This window comes from Micromesistius poutassou (assembly GCF_964030765.1).
Source record: "Micromesistius poutassou genome assembly, chromosome: 17".
In the NCBI taxonomy this organism is placed as follows: domain Eukaryota; kingdom Metazoa; phylum Chordata; class Actinopteri; order Gadiformes; family Gadidae; genus Micromesistius; species Micromesistius poutassou.
Genome location: NC_140287.1, coordinates 13,759,062 through 13,776,722, shown reverse-complemented (window position 1 = coordinate 13,776,722; position 17,661 = coordinate 13,759,062). Strand labels below are relative to the sequence as shown.

General features: G+C 41.4%; 2 protein-coding genes across 2 annotated transcripts; one reads left to right on the top strand and one right to left on the bottom strand.

Moving 5' to 3' along the window:
* Positions 1-6,593: 6,593 nt before the first annotated feature.
* LOC311362295 (uncharacterized protein) lies at positions 6,594-11,035 on the top strand (the record flags this gene model as incomplete). Its single annotated transcript, XM_084482121.1, has 6 exons — positions 6,594-6,597; positions 9,419-9,532; positions 9,858-10,157; positions 10,445-10,603; positions 10,770-10,797; positions 10,963-11,035. 6 exons carry the CDS (start codon positions 6,594-6,596, stop codon positions 11,033-11,035), a joined length of 678 nt encoding a protein of 225 aa, XP_084338247.1.
* A 1,076-nt stretch (positions 11,036-12,111) lies between these two features.
* Positions 12,112-13,736, bottom strand: ptafr (platelet-activating factor receptor; the record flags this gene model as incomplete). The annotated part of the gene is made up of 1 exon (XM_084482669.1): positions 12,112-13,736. One exon carries the CDS (start codon positions 13,734-13,736, stop codon positions 12,528-12,530), a length of 1,209 nt encoding a protein of 402 aa, XP_084338795.1. The 3' UTR covers positions 12,112-12,527.
* Positions 13,737-17,661: the final 3,925 nt, after the last annotated feature.

Sequence of the window (17,661 nt, the reverse complement as noted above, 5' to 3'; positions counted from 1 at the left end):
TGCAGAAAATAATAAATGTTATCAACGCAGCCGTTCCATTCTGGGAGATAAGAAAATAATTAAGAGTCAGGCTGCTAATGACATGCAGTTAAATTATGGGAAGGACAAAATGGGTGGGTTTGATGGGTAAGGGGGGGTGGATTGTGGGGTGGTGGTGAGGGGGGGTTGGGTTGATTTGTCTGTGAGTGATGGGGGGGGGCAGCATGAAGACTCTAACTGCAGGAACAGATCCCAAGAAGAAGCATGTGCTAGCGTAGCATGCTTACATAGCTACTGCAGTTGGGTGTGCTGTTTGGGAAGGAAGGGAAATAAGGTCCTTGTGTGATCTCTCTCTCTCTCTCTCTCTCTCTCTCTCTCTCTCTCTCTCTCTCTCTCTCTCTCTCTCTCTCTCTCTATCTCAGTATGCACTCAAAGGTTTGACCCCTACTGAAGGCAGGAGACTTTGTCTCCTGTCTCCTACTTCTCCATTCACTTCTCCATTCACCAGTAACAGGTCATGGTCAATCGCTGAGCCAGTCCGTCTGAGATAGGGCACTTAGAGACAGGCTTCCAAGACCTTATATTCAACAGGCAGAGGAGACAGCAAGGCCAGGCACAAAGCAAGGCTGGGCTGGACACCCAAGTCAAAGTGACAAAACGTTGGATACAGAGAAAATAAATGTTCTGCTTGTCCATCTGTGGCGGCACAGCTAAAACGGAACATAATCCTGACATTGAAACACATGCGCACACACACACACACACACACACACACACATGCTACAATATACAAAGCTGCCATCTGGAGTCCGTCCTGTGCATATTACGCACTCCCTCCATCATCCTGGAACTCTGGATTACACCGCCCCGCCCCCCCCCCCCCCCCCTCCCACACCCTCTTTATTTACATTTTGCAAATCCAGCCGAGATCTCTGGGGTCATCTGTAATCCGAAGGTGTGTGTGTGTGTGGTGTGGTCTGTTTCTGCTTATCACAGGCAGAGTATCAGCATCCAGGACATCTGTTCAACACATATCTTTGGGGGATGCAGTATCGCTCCCATACAGAGTGACACAAACAGACACACACACACATGCTCACAGGCTAGCACATGTAAGGACGAGATGAAGACACACTTACACAAAATTTATATACAGAGATATAATCGAACCAGCTGCAACAAGAGAGAGAGAGAGGGGGGGGGGGGGGAACAAACTTGTATTAAGGAAGTGGAAATTATAGAAGTTAGAGAGAAGGAACAACAGAGAGATTATGATTGTTTACCCTGTCCTATGTAAACACACACACACACACACACACACACACACACACACTGATTACGGGGAATACACTGCGAATTCTGGGCAGCACCGATCTGTTGCGCGTAATGCAATCTCTTCCATTGTTAATATTACTAGTGTTGTCTTGTCACTGTGTTGCTGTGTTACATTCACACAATTGTTGTTATCTAGACACGTAGCCTTCCTCGGGCAGGCAGATGTTTCGAGTGTTGAGCGCTGTTCTTAGACAGGTATCTTTTGAAGATGACTGTTAACAGTGGACTGACAATATCAACTGTGAAGATGACTATCTAAACTGTGGAATGACAATATAAACTGTGAAAACGATTATATAAACTGAGAAGATGACTATGTAAACTATGGGATGACATTATAAACTGTGAAAATTACAATATAAACGATGAAAATGACGATATAAACTGTTGAAATTACGATATAGGCCTAAGCTGGGGAAAAATTATACAAACAGTGACAATGTATCTGTCAAGATATCAATCTGGGACGACAATACGAACCCTGAAAATGACTATATAAACTGTGGACATGCAGACAGTCGCAGACATTTAGAATGAGACACATTGTGCCAATTCTTACTCATCTCTACCCCTCTCTGCCTCGTGTTGGCCGCTAGAAACCCGCGCAGAGTAACTCGTTGTCACGTCCCATAGCCGTGGCGACAGACGCGCAAGACAGAATCCGTCCGTCAAAAAAGACGATACATATGCACCCTCATGAAAATAATTCATGCATAAACATCAATTTACAGACACACGTGCAGTGCAGCACACACATTGCTCTCATGATTTTCTGCGTACATCACAAGCATCATAACGCTTTCTCTTCATCATTAATGTACACAGGACACAAACAGCCGTTACGAGTGGGAGCAAGTTGAGTTTAAGGAATCCAAAGGATCCAAGACTCTTCTGATGATACAAATGGACATTTGAGGAAATCCACACATCATTCAAACAGTTCAGTTCAGAGGACCAATGAGACCCCTTTCTGTGAAAGAAAGAGAAAAAACGGTAGTACAGTACAATAAAGAATGTACAATACAGTTAGTATTCATTGATGGGATCATCATGCGTTGTGTGATACTGAATAATACAATTGGCGACCACGGTTCACCATTTGGACCACGAGGGTTGTCGATGAGCAGAATGCCGGTGTTAACAGCGTGCATGTATGTGTGGTGGGCGCCCCCTAGTGGCTAGAGGTATACCTGGCTGCACACTTCTAGTGTTTTGTTGTTGTTTTTTTGTTCCTTTATTTGTTTGTTTACTATTTAGATACTATTCAAGTTCAAGTTTAAAGTATCAAATATAGTTTTCATGTAATAATAATAAATATAGTTGCAAGCAACCATGGCAGGGTCCTACTGTATGATGATTATGGTGGCCTAATTAATAATACCTTTACCACTACACTATAGACTGTATAGGGCAGATTAGACTATATTTTGAGAAATATAATTCTTACGTATGTGGAGGTATGGTGAGCTTGGTAGGTATGGTAATATGGCTTTTTTTTTTTTACTTTGACTTGATTATTTTGAAAATGACCACCAGCTGTTCGTCATCAAAGTAGGTGGGACAATCCAGCACTATTGTAGCAACAACTAACCTTATGCACTGAATGTTTTAATAAAATGATCGGTGCACAATAATTGCTTGTTGTAACTATGGCAATAAATGTAAACAGAAAGTACACAGTGGCTCCATCACTGAGCTTCATTTTAACCTCTCATTATCAATCATTGAGTCATAACATCTATAAACCAGTTCATTTCTTTATATATCCATCTCCTTAACTAAAACCAACAAACCTACATCTGCTGGCAAGTACATGTTGTTTTTGTTATTAACACCATAAAACAAAGGTGTAAGAAGAAAGACAATGAATAAAAAGTGAGATATATAGGTGATAGCGGAAAAGGGGAAGCACTGAAACGGAAATACAATGACAGGCACAGCTTCCCCCTTCCCCCTCTGGTCTACAGAACCTTATAAAGAGGAAGTGAAGACTTTGCCTGGGCAGTGAATGTTATCGTTCTTAGAGCTCTGCTTTTAGACAAATATAACCCCAGAAAATAGTAGTTCACCATAACATTGCAATTAGCACAGGCTCATATTTAATAAACTTGTTGTTCTGTTATTGCATGATATTGTTGTTGCTCTCTTTAGTGTAAGTGTTTATTTTATACTGCTTTTGTTTCAGAAAACTCAACAGCTACAATCCACGCTTAGTTTAGAACAATTTGGATTACTAAAAAATATTACCATTTGATATTGTCACTGATTTCTTTTGGCAAGGGTGATGCAGTTAGACTAAAATTGACAAGCGTAAATTACATAGTCAGAAATACAATAGTAAGGAATTGGGGAACAATTGTGTTGAATTGGGCTATAGTCTGAAAATGCTATTATAATAGCTAACACTTTGATAGCTCATCATTTGCAATTGAATGCTTTTATTTACACACTTAAACTTATCCATTATGGTTGTAGCCTTTATTCAACGCAAACATTATTTCAAGGAGTTTAGAGACTTTAATGACATTTGCCTGTAAACTGTTGACTGTGAGCTCAGTTGAGGTTGTCACTTGGGAATGCAGTGGGGAAGACATATTCTTCTCTATGAACTATTAGCCATGACATCCATTGTTGCATTTTTTTTTATTTTCCTTAGGGGCTTTATTACTAAAGAAAGAAAAGGGAACACTTTGTCACAGTCCTCGCTAAGATGCAACTTTTCCTTCTTAAAGCCCATGTTGCAGGTTAACGAAGTTTCGATTAGTGGGTACATAAAGCACTCAAAATAAATATATCATTAATAAAATGTCTCCAAAATAGCATTAAAGTCCAGTTTTTGTCGTTTTTGATAGTAACGGGTGTTTTCTTCCGTAACTCGGCGATTACGTCACGTTGGGGAGACGTGGTGGAAGGTAGCCTCAGCCTAGTACTAGAACGTCTTGGATGAGGAAGAGGTGGCAAGAACCACAAATTACATGTATGATGGCCCACAACCGTATAATTTCGAACCTGTCAGACGTAAGAGGGCAAATGAGGAATTGCCGAGAACTGATGTCCGTCAAAGCCGATTAAATGCATGGTCAGAGGAGAATGGGTGAAGAGTTGCTATCATTTAGCAACGCAGCAACGAGCGCTGGAGCTAGTCTATGAACAGCAGTGCATACAATAACAACACTTTTTTTTTACTGTCAGTGAATAGCACCGAGTGAAAGTCAACGTTTTCTTTATATCTAGTGACAGTGATTATGTTGTTAGTTCATATACGTATCGGTACTTAGTCAGAAGATCTAGAAATAGAAGGCATAATGCTAGCTATGGGCTAACTTGCCAGTCCCACCTGTGAAATTCCCCCCCAGATAATTCCTAATTAAATCTTCCCCCCCGACGTTGTGAACACATTTCCGATTAGTTATTCCACGTTTTGATGGTAGTCTACTAGCTCCAGTAACAACATCTTTGCCTAGTGTTTATTTTTACCCAGTGTGCGAAATACCCGTCAATATTCGTTTGGTCCCCCGATTGTTGCTTAATACCGATCTACATTCCTCAATATGCAGTAGGCCTATAACATTACAATATTTCATCGATGCAAGCCAAGACAATCAGTCTATAGCCTACATGACAACACACACGCACACAATTAACCATTTTGATAAACCGTTTTGTATTAGCCTATCAGACACGCAATCAGTGAACTTGTAAATGAGAGCCTGCAGTATGACCGATCGTGTGATCTAATTTAACCAACCATCCATCTATCTATTTAACCATCCATCTACAGCAAATACGATCAGACAGCTACATCATTGACACACAAAGCACATTCGTCCAACCCGGTGGATGCTGACAGCCCACAACGAGCCAAACATCACCACGGCGGGTGTGCTCTCTCTCTCTCTCTCGCACGCACGTACACAAAAATCACTCCAACTTCTCCAACTCCAAGGCTAGGCTACTTCACTAAGACCACAACTAACCATGCAGTAGTGCGAAGCCTGGCAAGCATGGTAAAGTTGGTTTTATATTGGACGTTGGATATTAGACACATTCAAAAAACTATTTAGCACTGGCTTCGATGGACGAATTTGTGTCAAACCAACTTTGATGTGTTAATACAAGGACTGTCTATCTAACGCAAAGCTTCTTTTGTAAAAAAAAAACATCTTTTGATTTTCTACCACTTTAACGTTGATAAAAGCTTTAACTCTATTATGCGGCTTCACTTTTTGACTTACCCATGTCAAAACACATAGGGTGAACTCAGCTCACTGCCCTACACATAACACAAAGCTTATTTTCTCCAAAAAAACATCCTTTGATTTTATACAATTTTTAAATGTTAAATGCTATAAATCTATTATGCTGCCTGACCTTTTGACCTACACATGTTAAAACACATGTGGTGAACTTAGCTAACTGTCCTACACAACACAAAGTTTAATTTCTCAAAAAACCCACTGTTTGATTTTGTATATATTTTTAATGTAAAAATAAATGCTTTAAATGCTTTAAAGCTATTATGCGGCTTGGCCTTTTCACCTACCCATGTCAAAAGACATCTGATGAACCCAGCTAACTGCCCCACACATAACACAAAGCTTATTTTTTTCCAAAAACCCACCCTTTGATTTTATACAATTTCTTTTTTATTAAAAAAGGCTATAAATCTATTATGCGGCTTGGTCTTTTCACCTACCCATATCAAAACACATCTGGTGAACTCAGCTAACTGCCCCACACATAACACAAAGCTTATTTTTTCCAAAAACCCAGCTTTTGATTTTATAAATATTTTTTAACGTTAAAAAAGGCTATAAATCTATTATGCCGCTTGGCCTTTTGACCTACCCACTTCAAAATACATCTGATGAGCCCAGCTAACTGCCCCACAAATAACACAAAGCTTAGGGTAAGTACTCTAGGGTACAGAGGGTACCTCTGTACCCTCTGCATGAGAAAAAGCAAACACTCCTGTGTTCCACGTTCCTCATCATCAAAATTGGTAACAGTTCATTTAAAGCATTTTTTTTCCATAAAAAATATATATAAAATCAAACTGTGGGTTTTTTGAGAAATTAAACTTTGTGTTATGTGTAGGACAGTTAGCTGAGTTCACCACATGTTTTTAACATGTGTAGGTCAAAAGGTCAAGCCGCATAATAGATTTATAGCATTTAACATTTAAAAATTGTATAAAATCAAAGGGTGTTTTTTTTGGAGAAAAGAAGCTTTGTGTTATGTGTAGGGCAGTGAGCTGAGTTCACCCTATGTGTTTTGACATGGGTAAGTCAAAAAGTGAAGCCGCATAATAGATTTAAAGCATTTATCAACATAAAAATGGTATAAAATCAAAAGGTTGTTTTTTTTGACAAAAGAAGCTTTGTGTTCTATAGGCAGGCCTTGTATTAACACGTCAAAGTTGGTTTGACACAAATTCATTCGTCCATCGTCCAAGCCAGTGCTAAATAGATTTTTCGAATGTGTCCAATATCCAACGTCCAATATAAAACCAACTTTACCACTCTAGCCGGGAAGGACACAACGCACAGTCGCACACACTCATTTTATGCACAACAATCAGTTCTACCATCAACATTCAGTCACTGCAAAGATTTAAATAGCCTCTTACCTTAAGTTAGAATGGACCCAAAATGTGTGAGTGATACACTCTGGTTTAGCTTTCGCTTGCTATCCGTTTTTAGTATGACTTCTCAACATTACCCTTCTTCTGTTTGGCGCACATGGCCAATTTGCATACGCACACGACTGGCTGGCTCCGCTTGGCAAAAAATATTTATATATAACATAACATATTTATCTATATCTATCTATCAACGCATGTGTCTAGTTTTAATGTGATGTCTTTTGTGTATGTCCAGTCATACTTGTTGTCTCCCTTGTTCTGTGTGGTCTTGTAGCCTACTGTCCTGTGTGAACCGAATCACCAAAATGAATTCCCGACGATTTGTGTCGTTTGGCAATAATAAATACTTGAATAGGCTATCTATCTATCTAGGCTATCTATATATCTATGTATTTATCTATTTATCTGTATAATCTGCTGAACACTCTTACTAGTCTCTACTCTCAAGGGTCTCAATGGGGCTTCAGTCTGTCGTCTCCCCAATGTGACGTCATGCAATGCATTGTGGGGGAAATGAGAATCAATTGCAAACCGCTAAAGTCGTACCTTCTTTTTCGTATTAAATTCTGTTTTGTGATACCCAACAACATTAAATACAATGGATAACCGTTTAAATGTTTATTACCAACAAGCAAATTGCACAAACAAAAAAAAAATTAACCCTGCAACACAGACTTTAAGTACTTCTGTAGAACCGATCCTATGAGAAGCATCTCGCTGCGGCCTGCGGGAAGGCGGGGCGTGACATCACGCCCTGCCCACATCACGGGCGAGTGCATTCTGGGATTGCATAGCCCATATAAAACCAACAGAAGAAGAAAAATACGTCTTTCTTGAAAATACTTGATCTAAATACGTCCTCTTGAACGTCCTCTTGAACTAGCAGCTAACCCCTAACCCTAACCCTAACCCTAACTAGCAGCTAACCCTAACCCTACTAACCCTAACCACTAACCCTAACCCTAACCCTAACTAGCAGCTAACCCTAACCCTAACCCTAACCCTAACTAGCAGCTAACCCTAACCCAAACCTGACTTAGATTAGCTAGGCCTTAACATAAAATATTTCACTACTGCACAACGAATGATTTGAGGAGTTCCCAGAATGCACTCGCCTGTGATGTGGGCAGGGCGTGATGTCACGCCCCGCCTTCCCGCAGGTCACAGCGAGACGTACTTGGATCCTATGCCCAGAAAACAAACAGGTGACTGAGGTCAACGAGAAATAGTTCTTGGACAAATCGGCGTGGTGCAGTTAATGATGCAGTAAATTCTGGTCCAAATCCTTCTGAGCCTGCTGGGCTTTTGTTTCCCCTAAGATCTTTTCTTAGGGGAAACAAAATGTGGTGTGTTGTTGATGTGTGTGAATGCTGCTGATGTGCATGTGCACAGTGCTGATGTGGGCGGAAACAACTTTATTGTTTGATAGCGGAACACAACAATCATGGCTGATTGCAGTGGCGCGAGCAGGAGAAACACTGCACTTCTAACGTGTCACTGGCCAGTAGTGGGCCTGGGGCCGGCTTTTCCTCTGGGGACGGGGTTTGTGTCAAACTGTCGGAGGGTTCCAATCTGACTGGGAGCAGTCTGAGGGTGAATAGTGCATAGTGCAGGGGGGGGGTATGAACCTACATAGGCTTTGGCTTGATGTAGCCTGGTAAACTTGACTTGCCCTCACAACTTACCATCAATTCAAAGGTCAATGAGTAAGTTGTGTGACTAACTTGTGGCAGTTCATTTAACCATGTCTGTATGTTTATGCAAGCGTGCGTGTGTGTACGTGTGTGGCATGTTTGCGTGTGTGTGTGTATGATGGTGTGCCTAAAACAGATGCATATTTACATTTTGTATAGTGTTGACCGTTCACTGAGGTACATAAAGTCAACAGTTAACATTTGAAAGGGAACCTGGTACTTCCGCCCTCATTCTGGATGATAACACAAACCTGCCACTCTTACCACTCTCTCTGTTGAGAAGACAGTGGCAATCACGAGTTCAGTTGACCATCGAAGATGCTGCCTTGGTCTCTTCTATTACTCTTCTTGTCTGCAACAGCAGGTTTGGAAATCTTTATGAGGAGATTCAAGCAACTTATAGTCTTGGATGTTGGAGTTCTGAAAGTGGCACATGCCGAGTTGTGTTTATTTATGAAAAATCAACACACTTTTTTGTCTTGTCAAATTGTCTTTCCGGTGATGAAGTATATTTCAGAGAGGGACCGCAGGGCTGTTTTTAAGTTTTGTTCTATTTTATTTACAGGTCATTTCACAGAAAAAAAATGGGACAAAGCTTATCTTTTTACGTCTTCTCCTGCTGTTCCTGCAGTTGGTGCAAAGACTGTTGTTACCACGTTACCGGTATTATCAGGGGACACAGTGAATATGACATGCAATCAGTTTCAAACTTCAAACATTTCTTGGTATTATTTCAACCACACTCTGGGCGAATACCACTTTGTAGGGAAAGGTCTTAATCTAGTCTTCGAAGCAACCGTTGAGAACTCTGGGAAATATCTATGTTCTCATGAGCCAAAGGAAACAGCTAGCAATCACACTATCAACCTCACCGTAGTGGGTAAGTGTATTACCGTGACCACCAATGAAAATCCAACAGCAACATAACTAATATAATTGAATTACTTTATAATATAATAATATAACTGAATTGGACCTATTGTCCATATTTATTATTTATTGATGAATATTGTGTGTTGTTGTAGTGTGTAGATTACCCTTGCCCTCATGATCATTTCAGTGTACAGAAAGACCATGTTTCCCATTTGATAACGGACCTTTTACTTAAAGGTGCTGTAGGCAAGATTTCTGTTGCCGCAAATATTTGAAAGATACCTACATTGAATAACTTTGTTATCCGTACTTCTTTTCTCCGCCTGCTTCAGAGCGATTGGCGAGGTTGGAGGTGGTGGCCACTCCCTCCCACCCAGTGGTCATGGAGGGTCAACCCGTGGCGCTGCATTGTCATGCCCCCACCACGTTGCTCGCTATCAACTGGTCCTGGTACATGATTCCTCTGAACAGATATGATAATGAGGTGATATACACGGGGAGGGATGTGGTTATCTCCCGGCCAGAGGACAGCGGGCTGTACCACTGCCTGGCTCAGAGCCTGGAGATGGGGATCAATCAAATGGCGACCAGCTCACAATTCCTGATTCTGGTTGTCGCTGTGCCGAAGACAGGTAGGTTTTCTCTGTACTCACCCCTCTGGAAATTAGATGGTCATTTGTATTGTATTTATTTGTGACGTCATGGAATTTATTTTGTATGTGCAAGTTTTGCTATTTGTCACAAAATCATGAAAAAGAAAATACAGGTTTATTGTTGGATGACATTTAGATTTGCACATGATGTGTACTCGCTCCTCTAGAGTTCCTTTACTTATTATTGCTAATGTTGCCACCGCTAATGCTGTGTTCACCTCCAACCTCTGTTGATTATAAAGTGTCTGTGTATTTGATATGTTTAGGACTGGCTCTCGTGGATCATTTGGGTGTGGCAGGCTTTGTTCTGTCTCTCCTGGGTTGGCTCATCCTGCTAGCTGCTCTGCTGCTGTTTGCCAGGGGGGGTTATGGAACCAGGTGCCCGGCTCTGCAGGAAGTGATATCCTCAAGCACCAAGGCTAAATGTGCGAATTAAAATACAATTTTCTATTTAATGGGTATTTATTTAACAATTTTTTGCACTTATTAAAATGGTTGTGTGTGTGTGTGTGTGTGTGTGTGTGTGTGTGTGTGTGTGTGTGTGTGTGTGTGTGTGTGTGTTTTTATGTGCATGGGTCAAATCATATACAGGTTTGACTGAATCTAAAATGGCCACAAGGTAAGCCAATAGCTATTATAAACACGCACATCATGACAACCATTATTACAGTGAATCTTCATTTTTGTGTGTAAGTCACATTGAGAGTCAAAAAGTGAATTGCCAAGAATATATTTGATATAATAGCATCCGAAGTTGATATACAGTATATTGGTTTAACCCAAGTGATGGCCTGCCACATGCTGAAAGTCAAGGTGACTACATGAACTACACCAGAACCAACCTAGCCTACACCTAGCCCAAGACCTGAAGTCAAACTCCCTGATCTGTACTCCAGCCTACCCTAGACCTCCATGACTGGTAATGACGTCTCATCCAGCCTTTCCTAGACCTCCATGATTGGTAATGATGTCTACTCCAGCCTATCCTAGACCTTCATGACTGGAAATTACATATATCAGTGTACCCTGACTTCCATGACTAGTAATTGACCTCTTGGGACGGGGAATGGCAAAACTACATTTCCGCTTTTATCAACAGCTTTTGAAGATTGCATGGATTGTCCGATGTATGTTATCTTTATTCATGAAAGTTCCAATTTTCGTGTGAGAAATGTGAAAATGTTTATTTTAATAAATAACTTAAATGAAGAGACTTCTACATGTAGTTTGTCGTTAAAAACATTGGCTAAAGAGGAACATAAATCAAACAAACTGAAAAGAAACAAACTGAAAGAAATTAATGATATAATTCACACATAGGAATGTGGATTTAAAATTCTAGTCCACATCCTCATTTTCAAATCTGCTTATCTAGGTCTAGTCAATATACACATATCCAAAACAAATATTGAACATTTTTAATCACTTCCTCTCTGGAAGTTTCCTCAACATGACTTCTGATTGAAGTGATTTGTTGTGACCCTGTGTGGGACATGAGTGGGTTTAGATGTGTGTAGTTGTATTTAGTGTTTAGTTTACGCAACAATTAAATATTAAATTAAATATTTTTTGTGTTAGAATATTGCTAAAACTATTTCACCCATTTTTGACTTTGTGTTTTAGAGTTGACGTATTCTGATAGCCTGATACTTTCAGAATGACTGTATACATTAGGTCAACAAACATTCACAGCCTTATTTCACAATAGGATCCTGTTTCGCAATTTCAATAAAATTCCACAATGACAATTTAGACACAGTTAGACACAGTGACTTTACTTCTGCTTTCCCCAACATTAACGTTGGAACGTCTTCACAAAATCTACAGTTTCAGAGTGAAATAGCATTCAAAGATATCAGTGTGTTGTTTTTGCTGCCGATCTGTATTTCTAACGATTGTGATATGACCCTGTAGGCAAACAAATTTACGAACACTAAACAACTTGAACATGCTCATGGGAGATTGGAAGTTGTCGACACAACTCTATATATTCCATGTAAGGCAAAGCAAGGCAAGGCATATTTATTTGTATAGCGCATTTCATATCAATGTGCTTCACACAAAAACAATGAAAAAAAATATATATATATATATATGGTACCATACACAATTTTAGCAATAAAAAATATGAAATGTAAAATCTATATACATGGAACACCAACAACATGTATGTCTCTTGTGCATGAGAGCAACAATACCAAGCAATACATTTTCGAATATAGCTATACACTACCTCCGTAGTTGTACTGTCGCTAACCTGAAATAATACATCACAGGCTTAACATAATAGTCCACATTCTAACCATCATTAAATCTTCATGATCATTGCTGTATTTCCTCTCAGTGTATCTAGCAGTCCTTCCCTACCGTCTGCATTGACTGCTCTTCTCCTGGGCCTCTCCGGCTGTGGTTCCTGCTCTCCTGATGGGACCCCTGGCTGGTGTACGTCTGCGTGGAGCACGTTTCCCCCTTCACCACCTTCCTCATGTGCCTGGTGATGAAAGTCCTGAACTTAGTGGTGGCGAAGCAGTACACCACCGGGTCCAGGATGCAGTTGAGGCCCATGAGGAGCAAGGTGACCTGATGGGCGTCGTTCAGCGTCTGCCGGGTGTCCCGGCTCCAGGGCACATTGCCCCAGCCCTCACCGATCTCCAGCACTGCCAGGGTCCACGGCCCCTGGATGACATGGTGGGGCAGGAAGCACAGCACAAACACACCCACCACCGCGCAGAGCATCTGCAGCGCCTGGCGCCTCACCCCTCGGGGCCTGTCGGACGCTGGGGCCCTGAAGCTTTGACTCGCCTGTTCAGTCGCCACCGATCCAGACCGGGCCCCCGGGGGCCTCTGTAGCAGGGTGCGTGCAATGAGGAGGTTGCACACCACCACGAGGAAGAAGACCACGAAAAACATGGCGATGATGGCAAAGTGGATGAGCGCCACGCCTCGCTTGGTCTCGTCGCTCTCGCGGTGGTAGCCCTCGAAGCAGCGCGTCACGTTCCGCTCGTCCATGTAGGAGCCGGCTGACAGCAGCGACGGCACCGCCGCGCCCAAGGTCATCGCCCAGATGACGATGGACACGGCCGCGCCCCGCCGCCAGCGGTCTGAGGCGACCGCGCTCAGAGGCCGCGTGATGGCCCAGTAGCGGTTGACGCTGATGGCGCAGAGGAAGAGGATGGAGCAGTAGGTGTTGATGAAGAACAGGGAGCCGGTCACACGGCACAGGAAGTCCGGGTAGATCCAGTCACCGTGGCGACTGTAGTAGTCCACCCAGAAGGGGAGGGCGCAGACAAAGAGTAGGTCGGCGACGGTCAGGTTGGCCATGTAAATGCGGATCTCTTCGATAGCGTGTGCCCCACGTATCCGGCGGATGACGAAGAGGACGTAGCAGTTAGCAAGGAAGCCCAGGATGAAAATGATGCTATAGGAGGCGGAGAAAAGGGTGTAGCGGAACTCAGAGTCCAGGAAGTCCTCGTTGACCTTGGGGATGTGGAGCGGAGCGGAACTGTGGAGCCCAGTGATGTCTGGGGATCGTGGTTTTACCTCTGTGATGATAGTCATGTCCAGTGTTTTTTGAAGACACTGCTTCTATCTTGGAAGTGGCAAAGAAATCAGATCAGATTCCAAAATGTAGCTTTTATACCAATGTTTAAATGACATCCACATGTATTGTTCATTAACCACAAATTATCTTAACTTGTCCATCAAGGTAACAAGTTTATTCATGTATTATGAATGTCATTTAACCTCCAGATGACCACTTAACCAAAGCAAACAAAGAGACCAATAGGAAAAATAAGGACTAGAAGTAATAAATATTGGCTATAGGCTACCCAAAACATTTGGAGCTCTTTTGTGCTTTAGCCCTTTTCTGACACACTGAATTTGAAGCTGTACTACAAGGAAACCCTTCATTCCTACTTCCTACTAGCCGTAAAATAAAGTTAATTATAAAATGTAGTTAAGACTGACACTCACACAGAATGTGTAAGCTGTTAGATAAAAGAATATAGGAGAGGCCGACACTGCACTTGCACACTGCACTGCATATTAATTACTTTAAATATGTAGTTGTAGTCTTAACTAGTTGTAGTCTTAACTTAAACTAGTTGTGTTTTAGAAATGTTTGTTATTTCGCCTATTCAATTTGGAGGTTAGATTCTGGCGAACCTGAAATGAAGCACATCTTTGTTTTCATTCATCTTTATGACGTTTTTGTTCTAAATAGGTTATAGGTAACGCAGCACGTTAATGGCTTAACCGTCTCAACATATTCAACAGTTTCAGTCACAACTGAAACTTACCTGTAGACCTTCCACACAGCGGTAATTCTCTTTATCACGAGAGCAGATCCTCCTGAGCTGGTCAAAGGCGCGTCTAGTCTGTCAGACTGGTGAGACTGAATGAGAACTTGAAGCAGGGGGAAAATAGATTGCGTCAAAAAGGTGTTGGCGGCACTCCTTGGGAAACCACAGAGTTACGGTCTGAATCTATGAGGGTATTTCCCTCTTCCAGAGCATTGTTCGTAAAGACGTTTCACATCCATATTCACGTTCATCGAATCTATTTTACTTTTCTTATATATTATCATGGATATATCATTATCGTAATGTCTTGAATTCATGGATCATCAGCCTACCTAATCTAATTACTATTACATGTATTCATATAGATATGAAAAACAAGATTATATAGATGTATCAATTGCCAAATTAGAAAATTTGAGCAAACTAGCAAACTTTTTTTTTTAATTTTTATAATTGTAGTAATACTATAATGTAGTGCCGGATTTCCATCGCTAGATGGAAGTAGAGATTGATGAAAAGTCCTAAAAGCCTTTGCGGAGTAGACCGGGCCATGCCATTTATGGGCATTTATGCCCATAATTGCCAGTAGACTATGCGCATTTCTCGCAGTGCGTATGCTGTCCTACGAACCTCTGATGTGTTAATAGCCACGCCTGGTCAGTGGTAGGTATTTTTGTAAAAGCAACCTGATCTCTCTGGGGGCACTGTTTAATTCCTACATTAAGGTTAACAAGCCCCTGTAACCCTTTCAAGCCTGGTTTTATGACTGGGCAGTGGAAACAAAACAATAGTTAGTTAACAACAATAGTTAGTTAAGTTAGTTAACAATAGATGTGTTATAATACAGGCTTGGGTACTTAAAACCATCTTGTCGCTCGTTTTAGCGTTGAATGTTGCATGACTTTAGTTTCTATTTTATGGGTTGGTTTTAATCTAATCCCATCTAATCCTTACACACATTGTTGTAACCTTTGAAGGTTTTTTTTAACCAATTGAAGGTTATGATAGTTTTTTCAAAACTACGCCCGTCTCATTCCTCCGTGGGTGTGTGCGTTTGTGTAGAAGGGTTATGAATGCTCCACGTACCCTGATGTTCTGCACTGCTGCTTGGGTCACCCTGAGGAATCTCTCCATCTCCACAGATAACGCAGATAAAGCACGGTCGGTAGGCTTACAGTGCAGGTGTTCAGAGAGAATGAAGGAGAGGGGGAGAGGGAGAGAGGGAACACTGCTAAGGACTTTTTTTCTAAATTGCAGAGCCAGGGGGGCAGGGAGGGCAGAGAGATTCTGCATGTCCCATCACCCCTCTCCCCCTTAATTGCTTTGATGCTTTTATTCAAAGCGACTTCAAAGCGTGTGTGTGTGTGTGTGTGTGTGTGTGTGTGTGTGTGTGTGTGTGTGTGTGTGTGTGTGTGTGTGTGTGTGTGTGTGTGTGTGCGTGCGTGCGTGCGTGCGTGCGTGTGTGTGTTTGTGTTTGTATTTGTGGGTATGAGTGTGGGTGACGCACACACGTGTCACACTTGGTTCGGCATGTGGAATGTGGAAGATTGTGCTCAACAGATAGGGAGGTAGTATAAATCATATAACATAAGCTTGTTTCTGTAGTTGACAGAAATTACATGATGATCCAAGTTCTTAGATATTTACACAATGCTTAATTACATGAGACAATTCCTACATTACCTTAGCTATGATGTGGTTAAAAATAACTGGAATTGGAAGGGATTGGCACTTCAGCTAAACAGCTTGCAGTATACTGTTTGCTGCTGCATTTGTGAACAACACGTTTAGATGGGCAGAAATCTGTGCAATCAGTGCGACTAGATTTGGAAAGTAAACAGATTAATCCTTAATCCTTGCTGTAAAAATAAATATAAATAAACAATTATTTGTCAATCTGGAATCAATCCCACCTAAACATGTTACAAGGAAAACTTTTCCCTATAAACAAAATACTATAGTTAACATGTCAATAAACAGAGGAAAGGATTTGTCACATATGTCACTCATCTATGATTCATACTGTCTATGTGTTCCTGGTAGCCTATGGTGCTGGTGGAGGATGTTTGTGATTAGGAAGGATGTGGGCCAGGGGAGACATCTCTCTTCCTGTGTGTGTGTGTGTGTGTGTGTGTGTGTGTGTGTGTGTGTGTGTGTGTGTGTGTGTGTGTGTGTGTGTGTGTGTGTGTGTGTACACCAAGTGCGAATCACTGTATGGCGTGAGGAAAATCCCAAACCCTGCTCACCTCCAATCGCACTGCGTTCCAGTTCGTTTAACATTCAAGCCTCGGTTAATTCGATTTATTTCAGCAAATTTCCAAAATTACAGAAAGCTGTCTGTGTGTGAGCCAAGTGCCCCAGGAGGGAAACATGAGAGTTGCGTAGCTTCATCTACATAACAGGTTAGTTTCCACTCCGGTTTGTTACTTCCATCTCCTCACTTTTTCTTGTTTTGGGTACCTGTGTCTTCAAATGCAAAAGTATCTCTTTATTTATTATTTACAACTTCTCATTGATACACTACAGGCCTGAACCTATATACTGATGTATTGATTGATACACATTGAATGTCCCCGATCATGCACCTGTGCTCCATCTTGGCTCTGTGGTGCTCAGATGACGGGCAGACCTTGGACTGCCTCTAAGCCAACAGCAGCTATTACAAATTGTTGTTAATTTCCTCTTCATTTTTTTCTTTGTTTGGCCTTTTCCCCTGTTTGAAAATACCGCCATTATATGATAATAGGAATTTTCATATTTTAAGGAGGGGGGAATGGTTAATGATAAGTTCATGGGATGGGACAACGACTCGACGGCACAAAGGGCCACAGAGTGTTATTTTTTATTGCTAAATTGTGTCAGGCTAATCTGATATGCAAATACAATGGCTAGCTTGAAAGATATGGGTGACGCAAATGAACAAATTAGTATGTTCAACATTATTTTATTTTTCTTTTGTTGCTATTTGTTGCACAAAGCAAATATTGGGATATTTGCTTTCTGTAAGGAGACCAATTTCTCATCATAGATTAGGATATCATATAATAACCTTTATAGCACACACCCACACAGCTCACAGACACACACAAGCAGTCACACACACAAACATACACACACTGAGGCAAAAAAATAAAGAGGACAATGAAGCATTCATAGTTTATCAAACCTTTATTATCAAT